Source organism: Vanacampus margaritifer, chromosome 9 (genome assembly GCF_051991255.1).
Source record: "Vanacampus margaritifer isolate UIUO_Vmar chromosome 9, RoL_Vmar_1.0, whole genome shotgun sequence".
In the NCBI taxonomy this organism is placed as follows: Eukaryota; Metazoa; Chordata; class Actinopteri; order Syngnathiformes; family Syngnathidae; genus Vanacampus; species Vanacampus margaritifer.
The window spans coordinates 8,489,883-8,516,344 of record NC_135440.1 but is presented as its reverse complement, the minus strand read 5'-3'; the positions used below and the strand labels follow the sequence as shown (position 1 = coordinate 8,516,344).

Genomic DNA, 26,462 nt, shown 5'->3' with positions numbered 1-26,462 from the left:
CTGGACAAAATATTAACTTTTTCCTGCCGAAAATGGCTCAATGAGTTAAGTATCCCTTTAACTTCACTTGCTATGCTCTATTTTAGAAAACTGGTTGATCTAATGCTTCACACGTCTCCCTTCTTTAGAAAACGCCAAGATTCGCCTGGCGAAAAGAAATCTAATTTGAAATAGATAGAAATATGCTTGACATTATAAGAATTTGTTTAACCATTAAGACTCATATGATATATTAGAACATTTTGATCAACATGCAAACAGATCCGTTCAAAATCATTTGCATGGATGCGCCGAAGCGTTCGCAACATGTTCAAATAAATGTGAAATTGCTTTTTTTCATGTGCACAACTGACACCATGTGAAGTTTGAAGTAGTTTTGACCATTTCAATTCTGATCTGAGAAATGTACCAAAGCAATTGAGGAAAAAGTGTAAAATGTTGACACTATGGTGGTATAGTTAGTCTGCCTCAGCTCATGTTCTTGGTTCAAATCTTGGCTTGGGTTAGCTACCACGTCTCATCTCATTGACATTCTAATGCAGGGAGAGTTTTGTGAAATAATGCACAAATGTGTATGCAAATGCAGCTGCTTAACTTAAGGCAGAACCATATTTGATAGCATGCCTGCTCAATTTTAGAAACCTTAAAAATACTGTATTTATTTGTTTATTAACAGTGAAAATGCATTTAAAAAAAAGTCAAGAGTACAAGTTTACATACTGGCAATTGCTGCCGACAGCACCAGCGAGCAGAAGAAAGTACAATACAGTTTTGTTTTTCCTAGTCATGTGAATGACCTGTCAAATAGTGAATTGTGTCAACAAAACATTAAAGTTCCCATCAGTGTTTTACGGCCTCAGCAAACCTGCTCATTTTGGAAGACCAGATAACATACTCTTAGACTGCCAGGGCTGACCCCATTCCTCTTACGTAACCGTTTTTATTTAGGAAGCTCTTCGATGATAATCCTGGAAACTGAATTCCACCCCGTGGATGCATCACCGCGGGGATAGTCAGCGCAGGTCCCCACCCATACAGCCACGTCCACCAACCCTGCTTTGACACCCTCACACAGTCCTTCCACTGGCACAGAAAAAGAACAGAGACAAAGACAGGACACATAAATTGCAGGGAACACCCAAAATGCATGGCCACAAAACTAGTTTATTATGATGTGACCTCTCTCAATGTTTACTTCCCAAGCGCCACAGAACTTAATGGCACCACATGAAATTTGTTTTTGCCTTATAATTTTACCGAATTTAGTTGAGTGTGACACAGTGGCAGCTGGTGAAGTTTTCACTTATATATTTTTAAAATATATTTATTTAAAATATATGTTTAACATGCCACTCGTTAGCTTTTTATTAATAGAATTAGTTTTAGCAGTCGAAAAGTTATACTGACTGTCATTTGCATAATCATTTGGTAGACCGTTGAAGCCTGGTTGAGAGCCCTATCCAATGTGGGCCACATTAGATGTGGCGGCCATATTGGATGGGGCAAGTACCCACCAAAGACAGAAGCCACTCAGATCAGCTTTAACTAGTAACGCTGTTTAAACATCATTGGCTGGGGCGGTGACATAAGCAAATAAATTTTACTCATTAATAACATACTATTTATCCTGCTTGTCTAGAAAACTTAAATTTAGAAGAATTTTTATAATATTTCATATTCTTAATTTAATTTTTGTCTCTTTCAAGGCGGCCTGACAAGCTGCCACTGATTATCCAGGTAGCTTTCTTTAAGCATAAGGATTAGAAATCGCAATCCCAACCGCTGTAACTTTTTATAAACTGCTATATATAAAACTAGCGTACATCACGATGATAATAGAGACCTTACTATTATCATCTTGCCATTTGCAAACTGCTACTTGTCAATATTTGCACTCCAGAGAAAAGCGTACTGTACTGCATCTCCAAACTATAGAATTCATTGGTGTTTAAGAGTCACTCACTGATAGCATAGCTGTTTACTGGTGTAATATAAAAAGATGTGAATGAGTGTGTAATAGTGGTGTCCCTCAAACACCCTTAGAACAGAGATTGTGAGCTATATCCTCACAGCTGCCTCAATTTCTTCTTTTCCTGCTTTACTCCCGCATTCTCGACCCATTTAGCCCCACTTTGACATCATGGTCATTACCAGCCATTAGCGCACTGATGTTTATTATTAGATATTAGATTATGTTTAGATGTGGGGTGTCAAACCTAGTCTGTTAATTTTGAGTTAATTTGAAGTTACTCTAATGACACTTTTTTTTTTACGCGCGATTAATGACCGCCCCTTACTTGGAAAGCCTGTACTGGGGGAATTCCAATCGCAACGCAGCAGGCACATCCACGTCAAAATGTATTAGTAATAAATGTAATAATAATAATGCATATATTTGTGGAGACTGCGGTCAAGTTGTATTTTACAATTTCAGAAATTTAATTCAAAATTCAGAAGTTGCTTCATGTTAAATATTAGATAGCTCTTAATATGAAAAGAAAAATTCACTAAGCTGTCACCAACGTCTTACAAATGCAATTATGCCATCTAGTGGCAGAAAAATGACCAACACAAATCAATATCATACTAGATTTTTACAGTACAGTACATCTACATCTTTAACTCAATTGTATGAATTATTATCAATGACTAAAAGATGCAGCCATATTTCTATTAGTTTAACATTTTTCCCCACTTTTAAGTTAACAAGAGTAGGCCTATGAAACTTGAAAAAAAAAGTACATTTAGAACAGATGTAAAATTTGCGATTAATCGTGAGTTAACTATTGAACTCATGCGATTAATTACGATTTAAACATTTTAATCGCCTGACACCTCTAGTTTATATGTAAATGGACAGAGTGCATTATTCCACCAACAAAAGCCATGCCAACGTGGAATTTTTTTGACTACAATGCTCATACAGTTTTTTGTTTTTTTTTAAAGGATGAATATTGGAATGGAGCACTACCACCCCACAGGTTAGATGGCACAAATAGACAGTAATAAAGTGCAATACTGTAGTTGTCCTCTACATAGTTCAAAATTAAAATTTAAAATGTAACCATACCTGAGGATGTTCTGTGAATATTGATGGTTGAATTGAGCTCTGGACTGCCTTGGTCTAAGTATATGATGGACTCTATGGGCAGTGGCGCCGTGCACTCTGCTCCATTGAAGGTGAAGTACCACCTTTGGCAACATGCGTTCTTGCACTTGAGTCTGAGGGAGCCACTGAAGAGGACTCTGAGGGCGCTGTCTGAGCGCAGCTTGGTAAACGTACAGTCCTACAAGACACAGAGCAGGAGAATGGCACATTTGAGGTCACTATTTACTATAGGGATCAATTAATCACATTCACATTGACAACACGATGCACATTACTAGAAGGCAATTTTCAAATTGCAAAGGCAATTTGAACTTACAGCAATTTTTCCAAGGTCGATCCCATAATTCAAGGAGTTCCAGGCACACTGCTTGTAGTTGGGCCTCCAAGGTTCCTCAAAGATCTCATTGACACATTCACCCTTCTCCCCTTTGAGTCCGTCACGTCCAGGGATGCCCGGCGTTCCCGGGATGCCGTTGGCCCCAGGGTTACCGTCTCTGCCGGGAGTTCCTCCTGGACCCTGCATGCAGCTGCCATACTACAGGAACAAGCAAGTCGGGGTCAATGTGGATATTGAGAACTAAATCATTATGTAACTTCCTGCTTCCTGAGCGTGAGAGCTAAATTGCATGTGATGTGGACACCTGAACTTAGCCAGCTGTTTTGTCATTAGGAAGCTATAATATTTAAAAGTCATGGAAACAAACAACTACTGGGAGTAAGATGCAATGCTAAATGAATAACATAATACTATGTTGTCAATAAGATTTGAAAGGCAGATAATATTTTTTTTTCTGTTGTATTCATGGTCCTGCTGCCATATTTAAATAAATGCCACATCTTACTCAATTTGACTCAACTATATACGCAGGCCTGCTAAAAACAGACCTATTCAAAATGATGGCTCTGCATGACTCTGCACAAGTTCCCTTTGTCCTGAATATTACAGAGTGTCAATCATACAATACATTTACAATATACTGCATAGTCAGTTTTTTCCCTTTTTAGCTGAAGCTGAACATGACCAAAAGGCATTAAGTTGAGAAATGGCAGGCCATGACAATAAAGAGCTTTTTACTACCCATTCAACATCATCTCTCAGTTTGAATCCCTGGGGTGGAGTCTAAAACTGTACTTCAGAAGATGAGCATCTGGAAAAATGCCTTCATGTAAAGGGATTTGTGGTGTTCTAATGTCTGCTGGGGAAACAGATGGCCAAGGGTCTGTTTTAGTCATGAGTGGCTTAGCTGGATTGATCTGCTGATGTGACATCAGTTCTGATGGAAACTGAGCAGCCTGTGGTCAAAAACAGCAGACTATGCATTGCTGGAACATATACCTGAAATTTGGACCCACCATTTGATTAAGTATGGGCTGTTTAAAATATTACGGGGGTCGTTTCATTTAGAAGAAAATTAAGAAAACATATCAGAGTTGCAGTTTCGGTTAGATTTTCAGAGCAGACTAATGAATGGATCCACTGTCCACTTGGCCACACTGCTGACTCTTATACCGGCTTCCAGCTCAAAATTTGGTGCTGCCTGCATGAATTATACTGAATATTCCGAACACACAACCCATTACTGTATGCGGTATTTGGCCCTAAGTGTTGAGAACTCAATGCATTTCATGCTTTAGCTGGAACACAGCTGCTTGGCTTCTCAGGATGATGAAAAAAAGAGGATTTTATGATTACTATGCTGTTTGAATAAAACGATTGTCCTCCCTCAGATAGCAGAGTGCAGTTTGGGTTTCCAATGCCACAAGATTATATTATAGAACAACATGCTGTTCAACATCCTTCCACTGTGGTGAGAAAAGTGCAGCTCAGAAGTACTAAAGATCTTTGAGCAAAATAGTGCCTCTATGCTTCTCAACGTGGGGTGCACAGACTTCTAAGAGAACCTGAGGGAGATCAGAAAAGTCTTTGCTAAATAAACAGTTTGCACTTTCATTTGATCGATTCCCAAGAGAGGACAAAGAATATGTGCATTCTATCCCACCAGTGGCCACCCACTAGGCTACTTTAAAAAAATAAAAATCTTGTTTAAGCAAAGATTTAGCCTGATTGGTCAAAGTTCTAACTTCATACAATAAAAAAAAAACATTGATAGGCATATAAAGCAACTTTATATTTGTTCCATATATTTGTATGTGTGTTTTTTTCATCAAAATCAATGTTTAAACAAAATATAAAACAGATAAATACACAGGCAGTGTGCTTCCTGTTTGGCTTTCTTTCTGTCACCAAACCAAAGTAGAAATAATAATACAGAAGCAGCAGACCATATTTCCAAAACTGCAGCACATAAATCTGGGGACCAAGTCAGTGTGGACATTTTAACCATGGGCTGTGGGTTTTTGTTGTATTATCAATTAAAGTCCCTTAAACATAACCTTGTGCTTTAATTATTAATTCTAAATAAGTGTGGCAGACTCATCTGGGACGCAGCAGAATCATCCACAAGCCCCCACCTATTGAAAATGCCACATCGCTTTATCATGATGTCGACAGTTATTTACAGTCTGTCTTACCTTATCAGCGTCGGGATCCTTTCGGTATCCTCTACTTCTCACCTTTTCCTCGCCATACACGGGCAAAGTGAAGCAAACGAGCAGCAGCAAAAGGCTGTGAGCAAGAGGAGACATCATACGGTGCAACTGGCCGCTCTCACTGGGAACTTTTGAAGCGTCAGCTTGCCTCCAAGCTTGTACTCTTTCAATCCAGGGGGAGGGCAGGACCAGCGGGAAAGAGTTAGTCAATGCTCTTGAAGAAAGCTGTTCCAAAGCAAACAGCCCAGAAACGTGCATTGCGTTCATGTGCTAAAATATGACCAAATGTCTGCACTTCGACATGCATGCGTGGCGATAATGGGGATAATTGCAGTAAGGGGGGGACAAAGGAGAAAAAAAGCATATATTTGCATGCAACAAATCTTTTATTCACTATCTTTGTTTTTTGTATAAAAATACAAAAGAGAAGCTACATTTAAAACAGCTAGGAAAGCAGCAGCAAGACAATGTCACATAGTAAATACAATAAAAAGCTATAGGTCACTATTAGAATCCATAACCCGCTCCACAAAGGTTCCCTTTTAAATACTGAGACCACCATGTTATCTTTCTGTTTAAGGAACACTACATTCCTTGCACTGCAAACTAGAGAATAAAACAAACTACACGTAAGAGAATAATTTTCTTTTTCTTTTAAAAAAGGGTACATATTTAAAGTGTAATATATTTTATAAACAATCCCGTAACAAATTTACAAATTACCATTTTTTAACTCTAATTTAAAATAAGTAGTGTCTGGTTGCCAAATCGAGATTTGTTTTCACAGACTGATTTTACAATGGGATGCCAACGCTGACATCATGTGAAACATCTGGGTTTACCTCTCAAATCGAGGAACTTCTCAAATTAAAAACACATTTAAAATTAACATTCACTGGACTGAAACGGAGTAAAAACTGTACAATGGAAACAAGCAAGAAAACAACTGAAAACTACATTGAGAAAGCGTTGTAAATTATGCTTCTATCATGACCTTTTTTTTAAGTATAGTAGCAGAACTGTATGTTTGTAGGGAATATATTTAAAAAAAAAACACAGAGAACACTTCCCTCACAAGGTTTGGAAACACGACCTCACATTAAAATACCCAGTGTAGTGACTAATTCATTGAATGGAGAGGGGGTAGGGGGGGAAGAACATTCACATTAAGACCTCTATTGAGTTTGTCATAAAAGAGCAGAAGACTCAAGGCTTCATATCAGTCCACAGGTAATATAGTAGTTGGCATAGAGCTGTATAGGTACAAACTTGGCTAAGGGACGGCGTCTTTTAAATGATCTCAGAATGCAGATAGAAGAAAAAAAAAAACTACTTTAAAAGTTGTGGAGGTAAACATTACATGGTGGCTATGCACATGAAGTAACGTTCCCTCAACTATCTGATACAATCAGGGTCGAATGAACCGTCCAGCCTGCCGTCAGTGCCAGGGACATTTTGTAAACACATCAGCAGTGGCTGTCTTTTGTGTCCTTTTTCTCCTCAGACACCTTGAACACCTGCTGGTGGGTGGAGTCGTCAATGCTGGGAGATGGGCTTAAAGCTGAATCCTGCTGAGCGATCTGCACTGGTCGGACCTCCGACTGCTCACTCTTTGGTGTCATCCTGGGGCACAAATAAAATTAGTCCTTGGACATGTAAAACTTCTTCAACAATTGAGTACCATGGTGGCTTCAGTGTAAGTTCTACAGTAGGATGTTCATAGTTATTACAAATGTCTTTCAATAAATCAAATTCTGTCACAATTGTGCCTGTAAAATAAGTACACTGACTGGAAGCTAAATGTTAACAATAACAAACTGACTTACCTTGCATCCGGTACTCTGCTGTGTAAAGATTGGCAGCTAACTTTACTGGAGCTCCCCCCTTTGCTCCGTCTCTCTCCACCGTCTCGCTCCCTGTCTTCACGTCTGGAGCTTCGGCTCAAAGTGCCCTTTTCCATGTGCTCCCTCACAGAGCCCTGGATATGCAGCCCATGATTTTCCAGAAGTGATGTTCCTGCACCTATGGACGGATTGGTTGGTGTGGCACCGGTGCTTGTGCCCATCGACTTTGAGACGACCTTGAGCTTGTGCGAGGTTGACTTGTAGTGCTTCTTCTTGTGCTGGACACGACTGTTATGCTTAAGGAAGAACTCGCAGGACTCCTGGAGCACCCGGCGGCTCTCACTGATGGGACTGTGGATCAGGAAGCAGGCAGAAGTGAGGCCAAAACCTACAAATGTCTGTCATCAAAGGCAACGTGACAAGGTAACCAAAACGTCCTTACTCGCTTTTGCGGGTCCTGTTGAAAAAGTAGGCCCACTCAGAGCAGGTCTTTTTGCTACTAACCCAGAATACTGCAGATATTCCAACAACCAGGGTCATCAAGTATTTTACCAGGAACAGAGCGAGGTCAGGACGCTCCTGCTCGGTTGTCTGAGATGGAAAAGAGAAGATATTCAACAAGCATTTAAACATTTATGGAGTACAGTGTGAGGCTAAATGTAAGTTGAACTGGAGATGACGTGGCTTTCCTTAAAAGGGGAAGTCAACTTTAAACGGTTCTTGACAATAATATCTTATATGTGACTTCACTAGTCTAAACATGACATTCTGATAAATATTACATTAGTGGAATATGAGTTATGTAGCAAAATCCAGCCATTTTTATCTATCCCAGGGGGTGAAGATGACATCACAGTTGCTCAAGGCTCAGGCAACGGCTAATCACAGCTCACCTGTTTTCTGAAGCTGAGCTGTGATTGGTCGTTACCTGAGACCTGAGCAACTGTGTTGTCATTTTCACTCGACAACAAGTGGCAAAATGGCCGACTTCTGACATTGATAAAAACTGCTGGATTTTGCTGCTTAACTAATATTCCACTAATGCAATACTAACTAAAATACCGTATTTAGACTTGTGGGGCTGCATAGAACATATTTTTCTCAAAAATACTTTTGGGGGTTGACTTCCACTTTAAGTTAGATTTTGCACTAGGCACATAGAACTTTAGTTTCTTTAATTTAAATGATCCCAAAATTTGGACATTCTCTGTCTTATATACATTGTATCCTCAATGGCTCACAATTACTGCTCACCATTAACATTCTGTGTGGGAAAAGAAAGCCAACGTAAAACAGCAAATAATTGATAATATAAATCCGAATTTAAAAAATCTGCCATGCAGTGACACTGGAAAGAGTGCACTGCGATATAGCGAGGGACGACTTTTGTCACCGAGTACCCATAAAAGTACTTGTTTTGGGTTGAGCCATGGGGTCATTGTGTTTTTACGGTCCTGCATTTGCTCCCTTGTGGTGATGATGCTGTCAGTTGCTGTGCAATTTTTATGGTCCTGTAATTGTCACTTAGGTCTTGCATTTAGGTTCTGTATTTGTTACACTTATTTTGTCATACAGGCCTGTATTCTGTCATACAAAATTGTACCTTGCCACAGCTGGAGTTACTGGGTGACACTTTTGTCAGTTACATTACACTTACCTTGTATGAGCAAGGGATGCTGTATTCTTGGCAGCGGTCGTTGATCCATGTGTTCTCCCAGGTGCTGCGGCGACTCTGTTCATAGGTGTAGCATGCTAACAGGGTGACCAGTGGGACCAAGTAGAGGCAGCTGAACACACCTATGCGGATCATGAACTTCTTGAGTTTCTCCTGGTTGCGCTCATCATGCTGGATAACTTGCCGCACGTGGTTCAGAGAAATGATGCCGGCAAGAATGAGGAAGAGGCCGACTATGACGCCCACACACAGGGGAGCGATGACAAAGTAGCGCAGGGCCTCCAGATCGTAAAGTCCCACGAAGCAAACCCCGCTAATGTTGTCCCCTTCAACCTTGTTCAGAGCTAGCAGCATGACAGTTAGCGCTCCGGGGATTCCCCAGGCAACAGAGTGGAACCACACCTAAAGGCAGAACACACATGAGACATTTGAACAGCATGCAACATTGCCCTTGAGGAATATTAAATCCTGTCACTTCTGAGCAAATTTGAAGCCACAAATTAATTTCAATCTGGTCAGAACTGGGCCAATTCTTTTCATCTGTTCACTTTAAAAGATAATCTTTTAATCTTACCGCTTTCTTCTCTATGGCTTCACAACTCCATTTGGGTCCAGCTGCCAAGAACCAGGTGATGGTGAGTATGACCCACCAGACAATTCCAGCGATTGAGAAGAAGTAGAGAAGCATAAAAAGCAGAGTGCAGCTTTTGCTTTGAGAGCCCAAGACAACAGTGTCCGCACCAGTAGGATGGACTGCCTTGTTACAGGCTGCACTGTTGCCCAGCAGGAAGCCAATGAAGTATATGAGTGAGACAAAGCTGTAGCAAACGGCATAGAAAATGATGGGACGCTCGGGATAGCGAAAGCGTTTGACATCGATGAGAAAAGTAAGGAAGGTAAATAGAGTGGCACCCAAGCAAATGATGGAGCAAACTCCAATAAAAGTCTTGGCAAATTCAATGTCGTGGGGTTTGAAATACATATTGGAGCAAGGTGGAGCACAGTCTTGAGCTCCCAGGAATGATGCGCCATGGCCAGGTTTGGATTTCAACTGCAGTGGGCACCAAAAGCCCAAGTCCCTCTTAGCAGATGTTGAGCTCCTTGGGGTGGTTGCAGGAAGCTTGTAATCATCTCCAAAGCCACATGAGTCAAGTCTAGAACAGAATAAACCTTTCAATGGACTGATCTTGCAGAACTCTTTTCATTCGCTACTTGTACTTACTTGTCACACTGTAGCTCAGGAGGCCAGATAATTCCAAAAATCTGAATGTTCTCCTGACAATCGGACATTACAGCCTCACAGTCTTCTCGGCAAGGCTGTAGCACTGTATTCTCCTCAGTGCATTGTGGGAAAAAAGCCTCGCACAGGAAGTGGTGGACATTTGGGGAACAGCCAAGATTTGCCAGGGGCATAAATGGCTGCAATGACATTAATGAAACAATGTTCAGAATAACAGCTGAGTTAACTCGTTCAGACCGAAGCAAAAATATGTGTTGCGGTTTATGTCACAAATTTGCTCACACTGGCTACTTTGATCAGTTGCTGAGTAAAAGTCATAGTGGAACCCAATGGGACAATGCACAGAATATGAGCTTCTAAAATGTATTTAAAATTATTATTATATATTTTTTTAATAGCATGAGTGAGAACACTCATGAATATTTAAAAAGTTTGTTTCAATGAGTTCAAGTGTGTTTAAATCATGTGGGAGGGGTAAAACAACAACAAATTATATGGGCTCTATCACAGGTTTTCACCCACTGCGGAACACATCTCCCACAATAAAAGGAGCGTTTATTGCTTGGGTTCTATATTCTTCTGTTACTATGCAGGAAATTAATTTAGGGGCATATCACCAAGAGGTTCTTGGCCAGCACAGAGCTTGTGATGTTGTCTAACATCACGCAACACACATCAACAGCTTTGCTATTATATCATAACATTCAGGTATATGGACTATTTAAAATAATTGGGATCTCATAAACCATTGCCAATCCACTAATAATGTGTGTAACCATAACAAATGCATCAACACAGACCTCTATTCAATCTTTTTTTCCCTCTGCTGAAATTCAGTCTGGCAGGCCACATCTCTGGGGCCGCTGTGTCGCTCTCACAGTAAGTGTCCTTGTTTCTCCTTAGTAGAGGTTGAGGAATCCTTGTCAGTGAGTTCCTCTCGCAAAGTTAAGAAGTACAAACTGTCCTTATGTGGTCAGCTGTTGGTTGAATTTTCTATTCAAAAGTCAACATCCTCACTTCCACCACTCTCAAAACTTGAGGTGCCTTTGTAACAGTATGTCATTGGCTGATTCAATCCCCTTTGTATTCTGAGACGTCTCACTTTCAAATACAGGTGAATGCTAGTGGAATGTTGGGCCAGGGGCTAAACAAGGGAAGGTCTACTCTAGAAAATCCCTTGTGATGGGCTCAGGCTCAGGCTGAATCTGACGCCTGGCTGATTACACGTCCGGACACTGCATACTTTCTTAGAGGAGGTACGATGACTGTGTACAGAAGATGAAACTAGTGAGTGATTAACAGAGAGAGTGTATTCATTGTGGTATGCAGCACAGGCTTTGTGTGACTCTGGGCGTGTCCATCCCCTTCCTGAACAAATCAAAGGCTCCAGACAACAAAGTCGATGATTAGTTGCCTGTGGCTGAAATCAGAAGCCTTTTACTTTGCCAGATGACACAAAAAAGATTTCCTGAGCACAAAACTTTTCATGTTTGCCATTCTAACATGCTACTCAAAACCTTTAGCCTTTGAGAAGGCGATACGATGCAACTATTGGAGAAAATCAGTTTTGCCAAGAGACAAGGCAACATATTACTAACATCGCTCATGCAATACACGTTCTAATTTCACTGAGAAATCGAACATGAGTGCATAAGTGTGTACTACTGTATTTCGTCACATAAATGCCCTCCACACTAACAGACAATTTGTTGCATTCTCTTAGCTTAGTATATATGACCCTTTAAAATACAATAAACCAACTTATTGCTTAAGCTCGTATCTCCCTGAGCGATATGGGCTTGCGAGGATGCGCACATGAAACATTGGCTTGCCTCTGATAAACCTTTTTAATCTTGGAACGAGTATGAACAAAACCAATGACTGTTTTAACAGGGGCACCTCTAAAAAAAAAAAAAATGAAGACCCTAAAACAGTACCATTTGGAATTCAATTAGAATATAAACTTCTTAAATCCTTTTTTTTCACCGCTAGCATATCATGCAAGACACCAGAATATCACACAAGGCAAGCAAATCTAGCAAGAAAGTTAAATGGAAGTTAAATGGACTCTCATCCAAAGTAATAATAATGTTGTCCAGCTTTCCATGCACTTTAATTGTTATTCAAGTTAAAGATGAAGTTAAGTCAAGAGATTTCTTTGCAATATGTTTCAAGTTCTAGTTTAAATACAGCATTCTGATTAATAATATTGCCAGGGATGTGATTTGACCAAAGTGAAATTATCTGAAAATTTAGCCGGGGGTCTGGGGGCCGCTGGCACCCAGCTAGGTCCAGGGCAGTGCCCTGGTGGGGGGACAAGGGGGGCAAAGCCCCCCGGAGCTCATGGGTTTTCCGTGTTTTTAAGTACTTTCAATGCACTCACATGACAAAGAAATAGACAAAACAACAGCATAAATTTTCAATGTATATTGAACTATCCCATATAAAATGGCAGTTTTTGTCAACTCAAAATCAGTCACATTCAAAAACATTGGACTGCCTTTGCTTTTAAAAACTATCACTGAGAATATCATCATATCTAACTAATGTGATTACTAAGTTAACACATAAATAATGTTGAAGAGTTCAAATTTCATGAACAAATGAAAAGTAACTCATATTAGAGCATACCACAAATGTCTTTGTTATAGCAGAAGATGTTATCTGTCGGAGTCATGTGCATACACAATGAACTACTAAAAAAATAAAATAAAATAAAATAAAAAATAAAATTTTGGGAGATAAAAAAAGCGGAATTCCGCGAATTAGCGGAAAAATCACATGCCTGTATTGCATTTGCCTAATATTAATTAAGATGAAAAATCCACATGCTTTTTTCAATTTCAGGGGGGTGGCCATTTTGCCGCTTGTTGACTGAAAATGACATCACAGTGACAAAGGGCTCAGATAACGACCGTCATGGCTCACCTGTTTGCTCGGTTTGGTCATGCGACATTTGCAAGCTGAGCCTTTAGGCATTGTGATGTCGTTTTCAGTCAACATCAAGCGGCAAAATGGCCAGCCTCCAATAGGGATGAAAACGTGTGGATTTCGCTGCACAATTCATATTCAACAAATAGAGTATTAGTCAGAATGCTGTGCTTAGGCTAGTGGGGGCGCTATTACAAACAACATTTTTGACTTGAATTCCCTTTTAAGGTAGATGACTACTTTGTATTTGATGTTTTACAGTAATCACTTTTTTTTTTTACATTTGTGTGACAGTTAATTTTAACCAATAAATTGAATAGGGTATATTAGCAAATCACTTTTGTTTGATGCTTTTGTTATTTGTTACTAAAGTTAAGACAGTGTTTATTTTTTTATGAAAAAGACTAACCTTGATTTTACTGGCTGCAACATCCTGATCATAGTGCTCCATCATGTTGGGAAAGAAAGTCATGTTGTAGGACAGCCCCATACACCGATGAACGTGAATTGGCTCGCAGGTGAAGAGGCTGTGAGCACTGCAGCGTTGCAGCCACAGCAGACCCAACCATACCAACATCATCATTATGAGGGCTCACTGGAAATTTGGGGATAGTTTATTTTCCAGCGTGAATAACTTGCTTCTTTTAGATTTAGTTTGAGGATATCTTAATCAAAAATAGTCAAATGCCCTGACTCTCACGGTTCCACCTATCCTGGGGTCATTTCAGTGGAGGCATTGGCAGGAGCAGAGGGTGCAGCTTCCCCATTAGCCCGCTGCATGTGCTTTTACTTAGTGAGAGGTATCCAACATGACTGGAAATACTGTAGAAGAAAATGGTGCAGAGGTTATAAATCCAGCAGCTTACATACACTGCTGCTGTTTATCAAATCCATGTTAGCACACAACTTGGTGGCATGCAGAAAGAAAGACTTATACCACACCAACCAAAAACATACTAATTGTACTGTCATCAAGAAGATGAAATGTAACTCATGAACTCCTCTTTTCCCCATAGAGGTCTCTTTAGCTCCAACAAAAAAAGACATTGATTAGATTTGTAGCACAATTCAGTCCGTAGCTATGTGGACCATTAGGGTGGGAATTTTAAAAATCCATGTTGATTCTGTCGAATAAGTCTCAACTTGTTCGGACACATTGATAAACATGACTTTTTGCAATGTATACTTGCTGTATCAACCTGGAAACTTGAATGGATGAGACCACCGTAAATAGTACTCTAGTAAATTTATGAACAGTTAAATCCACTAGTTTATTAATGTGTAAAATGCAATATGACAAATACATAGAATATAGTGCAGTGCAATGGTTTACTTTCAACCACACATTATAGCTGAGTCACTTGCATTTTACTAATAAAAATACCTTTCAGGTTACGTTGGACGTTTTATGTTTCAGTTATGTACTTTTTATTTTCTATTAACAGGGAATGTCAATGTGCACCGTGTAACGATAACATAACACATGCATTGACTTAATATTAATAGCGCCGCCATGGCCAAACGAAATGAACAAATACCGCAGGTTTAATACCCGTAAATGTGTACTAATACAAGTTTTAATATACGATGTGTCGCCAATAAAACACAAACTTCTGGGAGTGCGCAGTAAACATCGCTGCCTCGACTGCCAACCGTGGAAAGGGGGGCCAAAACAACTTCGGAAGTTAAACAAAAGTTTGCAAAGCTAAAACGGAGGAATAAACATAGAAACTTACCAACAACGGTTATGAATCGATTTCGAGCTGGAGCTGGCTACATGGATAAACTTTGGAGTATATTCAGAGTGAAATTTGATAGCGTGTTTCCTGGAGAGAAAAAAATCCAACAAGCTCCCGTTGGTCTACTCCAATCTCGTGCTGCCTTTACGTCCATGGGAAAGTTGTGATTTTCTTTTTCATGTGTGTGTGTTTTTGTAAATTTCCGTTAGCGCGGAAAACGTCCACATTTTAATATGTCATACTCAACTGCAAATTATTGGTATATGTAGATTGGTCGCGACCCCCCCTAGGAAAGCCACTTCAATGTAATTTTGAGTATACAGGTACTTTATTTAAAATGTGTTATTTTACCCTTTCAGTTGTGTTGTGATTTCCCAATCGCTAATGCTAATGGTCATCGTCGATGATCGGTTTTGTCACGGGAATTAATATACCAAAAGAAAAAAAAGCGACGTAATTTTAGTGGAAATAGACTCAGGTGAAGCTGGGCATCTGAAATTTCAGGCAGTGATCATTTTCAAACCCGACGAGGACCCCTGGCGTCCAACTACCGACGTTGCTATTCCAATAATATCCACTTGGAGACGCTAGCCACCCCCCCTATTTGTCCATATTCATGTGACCACCGGGGAGGCGGAGTTTTGCTGTAACATTTTAGGCGCTACACTGTCACTAACACAGATAACGTGCCGTTGACAGTTACACGCCTTTGTCGCCGTCGTCTTGCTTCCTTATTTTGCCTGCAGATGTGCTTCAATAGCGGCGGGCTCGGACAGTTTCATTGTCAAAGAGGAGTCGGACGAGGACAGGACTGACATATAAGGTGGGTGAGCTGTGTAGCACACAGAGTGAAAACCATGCATTCCTGAATGTGAGTATACATATCGTGTATGATGAAAGTAAGAAGCTTTATTCCGCGGAGCAAGGCGCTGGCCTGTTGCTAGGAAACTCTTTGACAGCTGGAAGCTTTTGGAAAGTGATAGACTCAGTGCATCCATGGTGTCTAGTCTACTATCTGGCAACGCAAAACCTCCTTCCCCATCATTCACCTTTTCATGTTGTGTTCGAGTCTAAATCCGTACCTAGTGTGACATAGACATACAGTATTTCATATCATCAATCAGTCAAGTGACTATTACTGTTTGCAGAAAAATGGCCTACTTCTTGTGATCGTCTGACCATATGTACAAAAAGACAGGACACATGGCATGATCACGATCTGCAAACCTGTGCTGCTTGTAGAATTGCACTGACATGCACCTCCACCCCCTCTTGTTATATAACTTTGACAATTTAATGTGACAGTAATATTGGTCTTTGATTGGAGATGCAAGACGGCTCCTTCTCGACCTCATCTATCAGATGCATTTGCCAGTGTCCATGTATTTGAAGGTCACTCATGAATGGATCGATAACTTCATCTTGCCGGGAACTACTCTCTAAGGAAGATGAGATGAAGTATACACATGTTTGCATACATAAACAGCTTTTGAATAGCCATATGAGAAGACATACTGTTTGGAATTGTTCCAGTCAGTGATGCTGACCTTATTGCCTCATGTATTGCTTGGTATTTCTTTTTCTGTGGGATATAATACATTACAGATGTGCAATAATGTGACGCCTCTGAAGTTGTAACTACGGAAAATAGAAGTTATTTATTTGTATACATTTGGCTCCCAATTTTTCAATGCATAAATTTGGCAAAAAAATTATCAAAGTGCCTTTTATTCAATTCTCAGACATCAAACTACCCATCGCCGTCCCAGTGTGGTATTTCATGAACACCCCCCCCCCCCCCCACCTATGAAACTGTAAAATGATAATGGCCGTGTGTGAGTCAATCGAGAAGTTGGCACGATGCTTGATGTGCAGTTGCATTATTTCACGCATCACACAGAAGGCTGCCACGCTGAATTTGAGTGGATTGGATAGACTGAGGAAAGCTGACACTCTGCTCTGTCCTATCAGGCTGATGTATGTTGCCGACAAGGAGACTTCAGTCCCCAGGAGACGTATATCATCTCCACTCGACCTCCACAAAAGTCCCTTCATCCTGCATCCTGGGGCATGCCTCCTGAACGCGGCCTCAGGTAAACGACCTGGTCAGTCCATACATATTGAATGAACATTAAATATAATTGCAAAAGGTATCTCGATAGCTGTACAGTATGTGGTGTATGATATTGGCTGTGTAAACAAGTAATTGCTGGTTGTCACCTACTGTTAATTTGATTTAATTATATTGAAATTTATTACACTCGTTATAATCCCTCATTGGATTAAATTTGGGCAGTGTTTTTATAGGGGAATTTAAGAGACTGTAATCACATTTGTGGTTTAAGTAAAAACAATTTAAGTCACATTTCAGTCCAGTTCCATTCTCCTATTTAGAAGTTAATATATGTAATTGTTGAATTCTGGATTTTTCAATCCATCTACAAATCCTCCATATAATACACATCCCTTATTTTTATTTTAACGCTGTCATTTCTTTTCACGTCAATGCAGCGACTCTCCTTGGGCTCCTCCTAACAGACTCCAATCTCCAAACAAACACCCGTGACTCATCAGTCATCTCACTTTGGGCCCCACATACGCACTTGCATGCGTTCAAACCCACACGCACCCATTATGTTCTTTGTCTTACACCCCAACACTAGAGAGTGTGTTGCCTGGCAGGCTGACGCATTCGCAGGGATGGCCAACACTAAATGGACAGAGATGGATTTAAATGGGCAGTGTGGCAGGCTGATGATGGAGACGTACAAGAGGAGAGTAGCTTAGCTGAGGATTTTAGAAAATATGGCCTGACTATTTAAGCCCGTTGCACTACCTGTCAGGCATTTCGACACTCAGTTAGCCTGACACATTGAATTCCCCAATGTAGTGTATCTATCTTATCAACCTTCATTAAATACTTCAACGGTGCTATATGGTTGATATTGCAGGAAAAATACCACAGTCAAACAATGGATGGTGATACGAAATCAGCTATTGCTGATTGATGATACGAAGTTGCTATTGAGTGACATTTAGTTGCTGCTTTTTAATAGATAATGTATTCATGAGGTCTAAGTTACGCCAAACAGAAAGGTGAAATAAGAAATACAAGTGCTTCAGTCTCTGAAGTGTAATAAAAATTTGAATAGCTTTGTGTCGAGTTTAACTGTAAAATGTGTGTGCCCATCAGCAGGGAGATGCTGACAGGACAGAGACTCTGCCAATCCAAGTCTCATCAGGACTCCGTCTTGTCTGCCCTCAACCAGCAGAGGAATGATGGTCTTCTGTGTGACGTCACTCTGGTGGCCGGGGAGCAAAAGTTCCACGCGCATAAAGCCATTCTGGCAGCATGCAGTGATTACTTCCGGGTGAGTGTAGAACCTAATACTGTATATCGTTAAAATAAGTCAATGTTAGGCAAACTATGTCTTTCAACAAAATACACTATCCCTGCAGTCGGATACAGCAACTAAGTGATGCACATCATACGTTCAGTGCATACAGTGGCGATCTTGAGGGTAAGGAATGTGATTACGCTTTGAAGTCAGCTTGCATCTCAACAACTGCCGGGATCCAATGCAGCCAAAATTAGTCTAAACATGCTATTCTGATTAATATAGCATTTGTGAAATATGAGTTGAGCAACACAATCCACCAGTTTTTATCCATGTCAGGAGGTGGCCTTTTTGTCACTCGCGGTTAACTAAAAATGACATTATAGTTGCTCAGGGCTTAAGCAGCGACCAATCACAGCCCACCTGTTTTTTGAAGCTTAGCTGTGATTGGTCATGACCTAAGCCCTGAGCAACTGTACTGTAATGTCATTTTCATTCGACAGCAAGTGGCAAAATGGTTGAAATGGATGGATTTTGCTAATTAATTCATATTAAACAAATGCAATATTAATCAGAATACCATGTTTAGACTAGTGAAGGCACATACTGTATAACATACACTACTCACAAAAAGTTAGGGATACTTGGCTTCCAGATTAAACTTTAGGACGGGACCTAAAATGCATTGAAACCGTTACAGGTGAACTTAATGTAACCTTCTCTAAGTTTTTGAATGCATATGTCCAACTGTTAAATGTTTTAGTGTGCGTTGAAATAAACCGCTCCATGAAATGAAACCCAATGTAACAAATGCCAAGATGCTACTTCCGGTGTTTTACAGGAAGTTGCACGCATGATCGTTTCTCCATGAGAGCCCTCAAGAACAAGGTGGATATTTTTTTGAAAACAATACGTTGCAACATCTTCCAAATTTCTTGACTTAATTGATGGATGGACTCTATAAAAACACAGTTATGCCATGCGCTAGTTACCTCTAGCTACCTAAAAAAGATCACAGTTAATTCTCCAATACCTCCTGTAATTTTCAATTTTGACCTGCAATTTTTGTCCATGTTGCCACAAATCAAGTGAATATATTTAAGAAAGTACACTCCCCCAACCCTTCACTTGCTCCAGTTGTAATTTGCAGTATTTATGGTGCAAAATGAATTTGCAAATGAAAATTTGCTGTCAGGCAGCCATTTACTGTTTAGTTGAGGTGGGCTGCACAAGAAAAGTGCACCAATGAGATTTCCTTTAGAGACACAGAGCAGATTAGGAAATCAAAACTAATCCCTCTTAAAAATGAAAGGCAGATTAAATTGATCCAAGTTGGCCTGTGTGAGTGGAGGTTATTTTTATTTCTCCTTGCACAAAGAGCGGACGATTGAGTCAGGCTTCGCCTCCCCTCCTTCCAACCCCATGCTGAATATTATCAGAGCTTCGTCTTTGTACTGGTCAGTACTTGAATTATCACACTAACCTGATGCAGCCAATAGTGACCATGCATTCATCCTCACTCACCCACTTTCTGTCACTAGTCAAACCCCTAATCCCTAGCACACACGGTCCACATAGGAGTGGTGTGAACACAATATCTGACTCAATGGTTAGTGGTTGTAATGAAATACCTGACCAAGCGTGAGTTATTTAAATGTGTCGCCTGCCTCTTCCAATGTTGTCACATTACTAAGACGTTTGGAAAGAAAATCAGTCAAGCCAGCATTGCACGCACATTGATGCCCCTTGTCCTGTCCCTTCCCAGAAAAACATGAGACCAAATGTATTTATTACTTTGTGTAATACTCCAATATTATCTCAAAGTATTAGATAAGTACCTTACAATAGTAAAACAAATGAATACAAGAGGAAAAAACACACTCTCTTAGGACTGGGCATAGTGAGGTTGCCTAGCAACAAGCAGATTGGCATGAAAATACTATTTAAAGTATCTTTTTTTTTTTTTGTGCAAGTTAGTCAAAGAAGGTATAAAATAGCAATATATTTCCATACAACTGTTGTGTCTGTTGTGTATATATCAGGCATGAAGAATCCGGATTTGTCCGATGGCCAAATGAGGACACACTGTACAGTATGTGCATGCATGTGAAATTAAATACAGACCACGTTGAGTTTTGAGCAACACTTCATAACAGTATTACTGGAAATAACATGAACAAAAACAAACATTTGAAATGAAACAAAATCAAGATGATGTATTCCACCCTTGTGGGAAGATTTTCTTCAAGTTGTTTCTGTGCGTTTTTTTCCCCTTCTGTCCATTCACCCAGGAAAACATTTGTGAGGTTAGAGGTCACTGAAAACTGCCTGAATGACAATATCTGTTTTAGTTCATTTGAAGGGTGTTTGATGGGGTTGAGGCCAGGGCTCTCATTTTTTTTCCACACACAGTTTATTTAACATTTCCTTTTCGGACCTTTCTTTATGCACTAGGCGACAGTTATGGGGGAATTGAAAACGGTCTTACTTAAACTGTTACCAAAATGTCTTAGAATTTGGATTAAATTGAGATTTAATAGGAATTTGGAGATATGGATAATCATTATGTAATTATTTTGTCTGAATAATTGCAAGTACAAATCAACTACACTATACTGTATAGCATAATTTCACTGGCACATAAAAAAAGAACCTAGCAAAACATACAAAAACTGTAGGTAGAACAGCAGGACAATGAAAAAAAACATTGTAAAATTCTGAGCAATCAGACAAATAGAAAAGCGCAGAGAAACTGTGGTTTACACTATCCAACAGCCTGATAAAAAAAAAAGAGTCTTCAAATTAATCTTGCAATATATATTTCCAATGCCTGTGACATAAAATAGCAAAGTACGGAGGAAACCTTTAGATTTAGACAGTTTAGATTATCCAACAGCCTGATTAAAAAAACAAAGTCTTCAAATCCTTCTTAGAATTTTCCCCTGATTCAACAAAATTTAGAGAGTAGGAGTATAGTGCATTGCAGAGTTTGGGTGCAACTGACTGGAAAAAAAAGCAGTCATCTTGGGGATTTGGGTGGTTGCCCAGGACAGCTGATGAATTTAGATTATTTGATTTTGAGGCTAAAGTCACGCTGAGCCAGCAAGCGCAAATTGTTTAGATTTCTTTTAACTTTGGACCTTGATAGCGATTATTCTCTAAATCGGTGTTTTCTAAACTTTATTAAGACAAGGAAAATTATTTACATGGGAAAAATGTCACTGAACACACCAAAAAAATGTCTGAAAATGCAATTTCTCAGAAATGAATGCAAATCTGGGCCTGATATACTCACAGCAATTGAAGAAAGAAACACATGAAACGTATATATAAATTTTCAGACCATCCATCCATCCATTTTCTGAACCGCATATCCTCACTCCTAGGTGTGCGGATAATATAATTAAGTGAAATTAAATAATTACACAAACACACCTGTTATAAATGAAGTTTGGCACTAAAGGTATTCATGTGTTTGAATGATCATACAAGCAGTCATATTTATTTTGTCAGAAGGTCAGGCTAAGTGCAGCATTGTACTCCTGCTGCAACACCATGGGAAAAGACTGCAGTGAGCAGGACACGGGGATCTATATCCCAAGTCAGCACAGCTATCCATCATCAGCTGTCCCACCTACACCAAGGTCGGGAACAGTCATGCGAGGAAAAGACAGCTCAGTAAACACTCCCAGGGCCCACAATAATGACACAAAAGCTTGGATGAACCTGCACAGTGTAGTTTTTCCTTTCTACTGGCAAACTAGAGCGCCACCACCATTATTCCTCTGGCCTAATGGGCCAGTCTATTTTTAATTGGCTCAGTGGTAAATTAACTAGACTGTGCAAGCACTGGATACAATTCGACTCAAATTGAAGTTGTTGGCCATTCGCCTGAGGAGAAAGGGGGGTGATGCCGAGCTAATGTTCATGTGCACAATGAATCATCAAAAACGCGATTAGAGTTTTGGGAGGAATGCACTTTGTTTTTGTGACAGAAAGACATGCGCTAACTGCCCTGCCTCTGGGTCTTTGATATGTATAAGGAGGTTATGCACACACTGAACTTTGCATATGGCATAAAATACATTTAAGTAAAATTTCTACATTTACAAGAACAAGTCAAAAGATACTTACTCTGTCTGCCACTAAATGTGAGCAATTAAAAAAAAAATCTTTAATAGAATAACCACAACATGTCAGGCAATACTGCTCCACTCCAAACCTTTATGGTTTAGTAATCCTGTCAACTAGCCAACTAAATAGGGGTGTGAATTGCCTAGTACCTGGCAATTCAATCTGTATCACGGTTAATAGGTTACGATTCGATTCGATTCATCCCGACACGAATCTAAAAGTCGGTTATTGCGATCTTTTTTACTCAAATTTAGAAAATACTAATCAGCAAACATGTACATGTACACTGTAACATTTGCATCAAAATGTATTTATCTGAAACTTCAGGCTTATAACTGTGAGCCAGTGTTTTTAACAAACAGGTTGCAATCTGTTTTATGTTTGAACAGCATTAAAATAAAATATTAAGTCATGTGCCAATAATATAACATTTGTCCATGCTTAAAGTGTGAACCCTAACTCTCCGGCCGCATACTGAGTCAAGACGAGAATTGCGTGCTGTAATATCGCGATACATAGCTGAATAAATTTTGTAAACACCCCTATAACTAACTAACTAACTAACTAACTCTCAAAACATGATAGACTCATTCACTCATGGTTTTGGGCTTGACAGAGTTAAATTTTGTTAGTACTGTAAAATACCCTGAATAACACAATTTTTTTCCCCGGGTGGGGGGTGTATTTAAAAAAGGCAATTAATTAATGGCAATTAATTAAATTGCTAATTTATATGGCATTTCATACACAACATAACTCAGTATGCTTGACATACTGTAGTAAAAAGTGCAACAGTTCCAGATTTAAAAACAAAGTAAATAAATAATAATAATAATAAATAGCTTACTATAATTAGTAAAAGAACATACAGTGTGAGCACTAGATTTTCGAAAACATACTTTTAAAAAATACTTTGAAGGATCTTATTCATAGATATGAGAAAAGAACATTTTTTGGGTGGCCGTCTCATACACAATTATATGGGGGGGGGGGGGGAGCTTTTTAAGATAGATTTTTGGGGGTGGCGTATTATACAGGGGTTCGTGTTATTCACAGGATTTTACAGTACACTTTCAGAAAAGTATTAAAAGCATGGATTTCAAAACAAGATATAATTAAACATCACACACTAAACAGCTTGAGAAATTCTTAACATGGTAGATATTACTAAATTAGTTGAAGCCTTCTTGTACTGAATTGAATTCCCCATTTTTCACTCTTTACTGTCACACTGCTGCACCGGTCCCCTGATCAGTGGGTGACATCCCATCATGGCATGACAGCAATCAATATCTTTGATGACCAAAGCTGCACTCAGCAGGGTCAGACTGCAGACACTGTGGCCACTGCTTTGATTTTGCACTGATGTTTGTGTGCGCACATCATAGGGAAAGAACCGCAAGAGGTGCTGTGTACCACAAAGTACTGATTGCCCTATATATATTTATGCTGAGCTTTGGGTCTGTGGAAGGCAATCAATACCGGAAGTTTCTTGGCCGTTGTGTCTGGCAGGTTCTGATTAACTGCGTTGTTGTGTTTTCTGCAGCTCCACAACTCATTTTGCAGTGCAGCTACAACTCACACATAAAATACTAATAAATAACCATCAAGAGTCTGGAAAAATCCAGTGAAATAAAACAGTAAATTGTGAAGTCCTTCATCTGAGCTCCATGTTTTGTTTGTGTCATCAGGCCATGTTCAGCTTGTGCATGGTGGAAAGTGTGGCAGATGAAGTGACTCTGCAAGGAGTGACCAGTGTTGGACTGAAGCACGCCTTGGACTTTGCCTACACTGGACAGGTAACAAGAAGATCCACGGAAATTAGTTGAAGGAATAATTACGTAGATGAAGAAAGGAAAGAGCTGCCCCTCCCTCCCCCAATTAAATTAAATTAATAAATTTCTCATACACAGCGAAAACACCAGTTGTCTTGCCACAATTGGGAATATATCAAGTGAACTGTTAAATTTTATTTTTAGTTGTACATTGCCATCACTCTTACTCACTTATTTGCTGCTATTCCTTTTACTTAATTTCCTCTCATTTTTCATTTCATGCCCCCTTCTACTATTCAGTTCTACCATTTTACGGTTTATACTGCATTTTTAATCCTGTTATGAATGTATTCAGAAATGACATCTTAATACAAAAAGGCAGTGAAAAATGATTTGGTGTTAGACGATCCTTGTAAAATGGTGATCTTTTTCATGTAGCCAGATACGTCATCTAAATAAATGATGCAAGGTTTTTGCAGATTAGCACTTTAATCTCCACAGCATAAATTTAATCAGCAGCGTGACTGGTGGTGGGAATTTGTAGATTTGCAATCAGATTGAATTAGTTTCCTGACGTTCATGTCATCAGTCACAACAAGTGTCTGACCATGTCGTATGACCTTCTTTAACCTTGCACCATCAGCAATATTCGGTCCACAAGCAACCGAGCGGCTTATACTGTATACCGAGAGGCCGCAAACTCAAGTTGCAATTATTCCCTAATTTTATTTCCACAGTGGAAATGAGCAAGTAGTAGTTGGTTAGGGAGTGTAAGTAGGTCAACAGCAGGCTTGCAAGCTGCCTGCATCAGTTGGCTCAGCTATCCGTCTGCCCAGAGGAGATGATAGCAGATGAGATGAGGGCAATATGCTTATCCCCACACCGTAAATAATGACCCACTAAAATCCTTCACCCACATGTCATACAGGCCTACAGGTTGAAGAGACATGCTGTCATGGGATGTTTTGGCCATAGCTGTAAAATGTTGATGTTGAATCTTGCTTGCTGATTCTGTGCAGTGCAGACACTCGCTGCTTTGCTCTCTCTTACCTTGCTACCGTTTTTCTGCTGATCAATTCCTTTCTTCTTTTCTTCTGGATTTAACAGATTCTGTTACTGGACTGATTTTTTTTCATTACTAGATACAGTTGGCTATGACGATTTTTTTTTAAAACATGAGTACGGCTTGCTTATTAGCACAAGACAGCTATTAGGAGAGAGACTGGAACCATGGTTTCCATTGAGGATTATCACAAACTTGTTCCAACTCACACCTTCGTTGTGCTTTAAGCTTTACTCTTTTTTTTTTTTTAAACAGTAGAATCTAAAACCCAAACATAATACCGTGCTCACAGTAAAAACTAATATTAAAATATTATTATTAAAATTAATATAGTTGATATTCATTAACATTCTTAACTGAAACGCAAGTGTAAAAGTGCTTTGTTAAAAACAGTAAAACAAGAACTCAAGCCCTATTTTCATTCTAGCGCAAAGTGCAATCTAACAGTGCCCATGTGAGGAGTTTTCTTTGTTTTGGTATTTTCATAGATTTTGCACTGGTAGAATTGGGCATAATTTCCGTTTGTGCTATTGTGGGCCTTTGTGCAATAGGACAAAGCAGTATCCCAACCAATCATAAAGGCAGACCCGTCGCCAGAGCCCAGGCTGTAAGGGGGCACATGAAATGCATGCGGGGCCCCAATTATTATGAATACCTTACAGACAGCATTAACTTGCCCCATATATTTGGATAAATTCACGAAGCACTGCCGTGCCTCCTTCCATTGAATGGCGCCCGCTGACAAGTATTATCATAGACAGCATTTACAGTAAGTATGCATACAGTAGACAGGGTGGGCATCGGGAGTATGTTGACGCCGCAGCCGAATTGGATAAGGCAAAGTGAAGCTATTTGTAAAGATGCCTCGTTCACTTTCTCATTGGAGTTGTATCATCAAGCCACAACTCATTGGATTAATAAGGAACCATTACCTTTGATTGTATTATCCCGTTCTAACTCAATTATTTGCCAATTTAATGGCCAATAGAATTGCCACATCCAATATGGCAGATACGCTGACATACCTGTTTGAACGGTGTCTGCAACAGAATACAAAAAAAAGA

General features: G+C 39.6%; 3 protein-coding genes across 5 annotated transcripts in view; 1 reads left to right on the top strand and 2 right to left on the bottom strand.

Moving 5' to 3' along the window:
- Nucleotides 1-697: 697 nt before the first annotated feature.
- On the bottom strand, nt 698-5,802 carry LOC144058117 (collagen triple helix repeat-containing protein 1-like). 2 transcript variants are annotated; one of them, XM_077576364.1, is made up of 4 exons: nt 5,684-5,802; nt 3,426-3,644; nt 3,071-3,287; nt 698-1,083 (listed from the first exon to the last, which is right to left on the bottom strand). In XM_077576364.1, exons 1-4 carry the CDS (start codon nt 5,756-5,758, stop codon nt 941-943), a joined length of 654 nt encoding a protein of 217 aa, XP_077432490.1. In that variant the 5' UTR covers nt 5,759-5,802; the 3' UTR covers nt 698-940. The 2 variants fall into 2 exon arrangements, with proteins under 2 accessions (XP_077432490.1, XP_077432489.1); XM_077576363.1 differs by having other exon boundaries at nt 5,642-5,789.
- Nucleotides 5,803-6,026: 224 nt separating this feature from the next.
- Nucleotides 6,027-15,224, bottom strand: LOC144058275 (frizzled-6-like). Its single transcript, XM_077576655.1, has 8 exons — nt 15,086-15,224; nt 13,759-14,171; nt 10,401-10,597; nt 9,753-10,332; nt 9,161-9,580; nt 7,946-8,094; nt 7,486-7,854; nt 6,027-7,282 (listed from the first exon to the last, which is right to left on the bottom strand). The coding sequence occupies exons 2-8, from the start codon at nt 13,930-13,932 to the stop codon at nt 7,126-7,128; spliced, it is 2,046 nt and encodes a 681-aa protein (XP_077432781.1). The 5' UTR covers nt 13,933-14,171; nt 15,086-15,224; the 3' UTR covers nt 6,027-7,125.
- Nucleotides 15,225-15,701: 477 nt separating this feature from the next.
- The window catches only part of klhl32 (kelch-like family member 32), a 33,432-nt gene continuing 22,671 nt past the window's right edge, over nt 15,702-26,462 (top strand). The window contains exons 1-4 of one of the 2 annotated variants that reach the window (XM_077576416.1): nt 15,702-15,911; nt 17,060-17,181; nt 18,282-18,459; nt 24,252-24,359. In XM_077576416.1, the coding sequence (XP_077432542.1) occupies nt 17,159-17,181; nt 18,282-18,459; nt 24,252-24,359 (309 nt within the window). In that variant the 5' untranslated portion in view covers nt 15,702-15,911; nt 17,060-17,158. Of the gene's footprint in view, nt 15,912-17,053; nt 17,194-18,281; nt 18,460-24,251; nt 24,360-26,462 lie in introns of those variants that run through there. The other variant, XM_077576417.1, reaches the window with a different exon arrangement.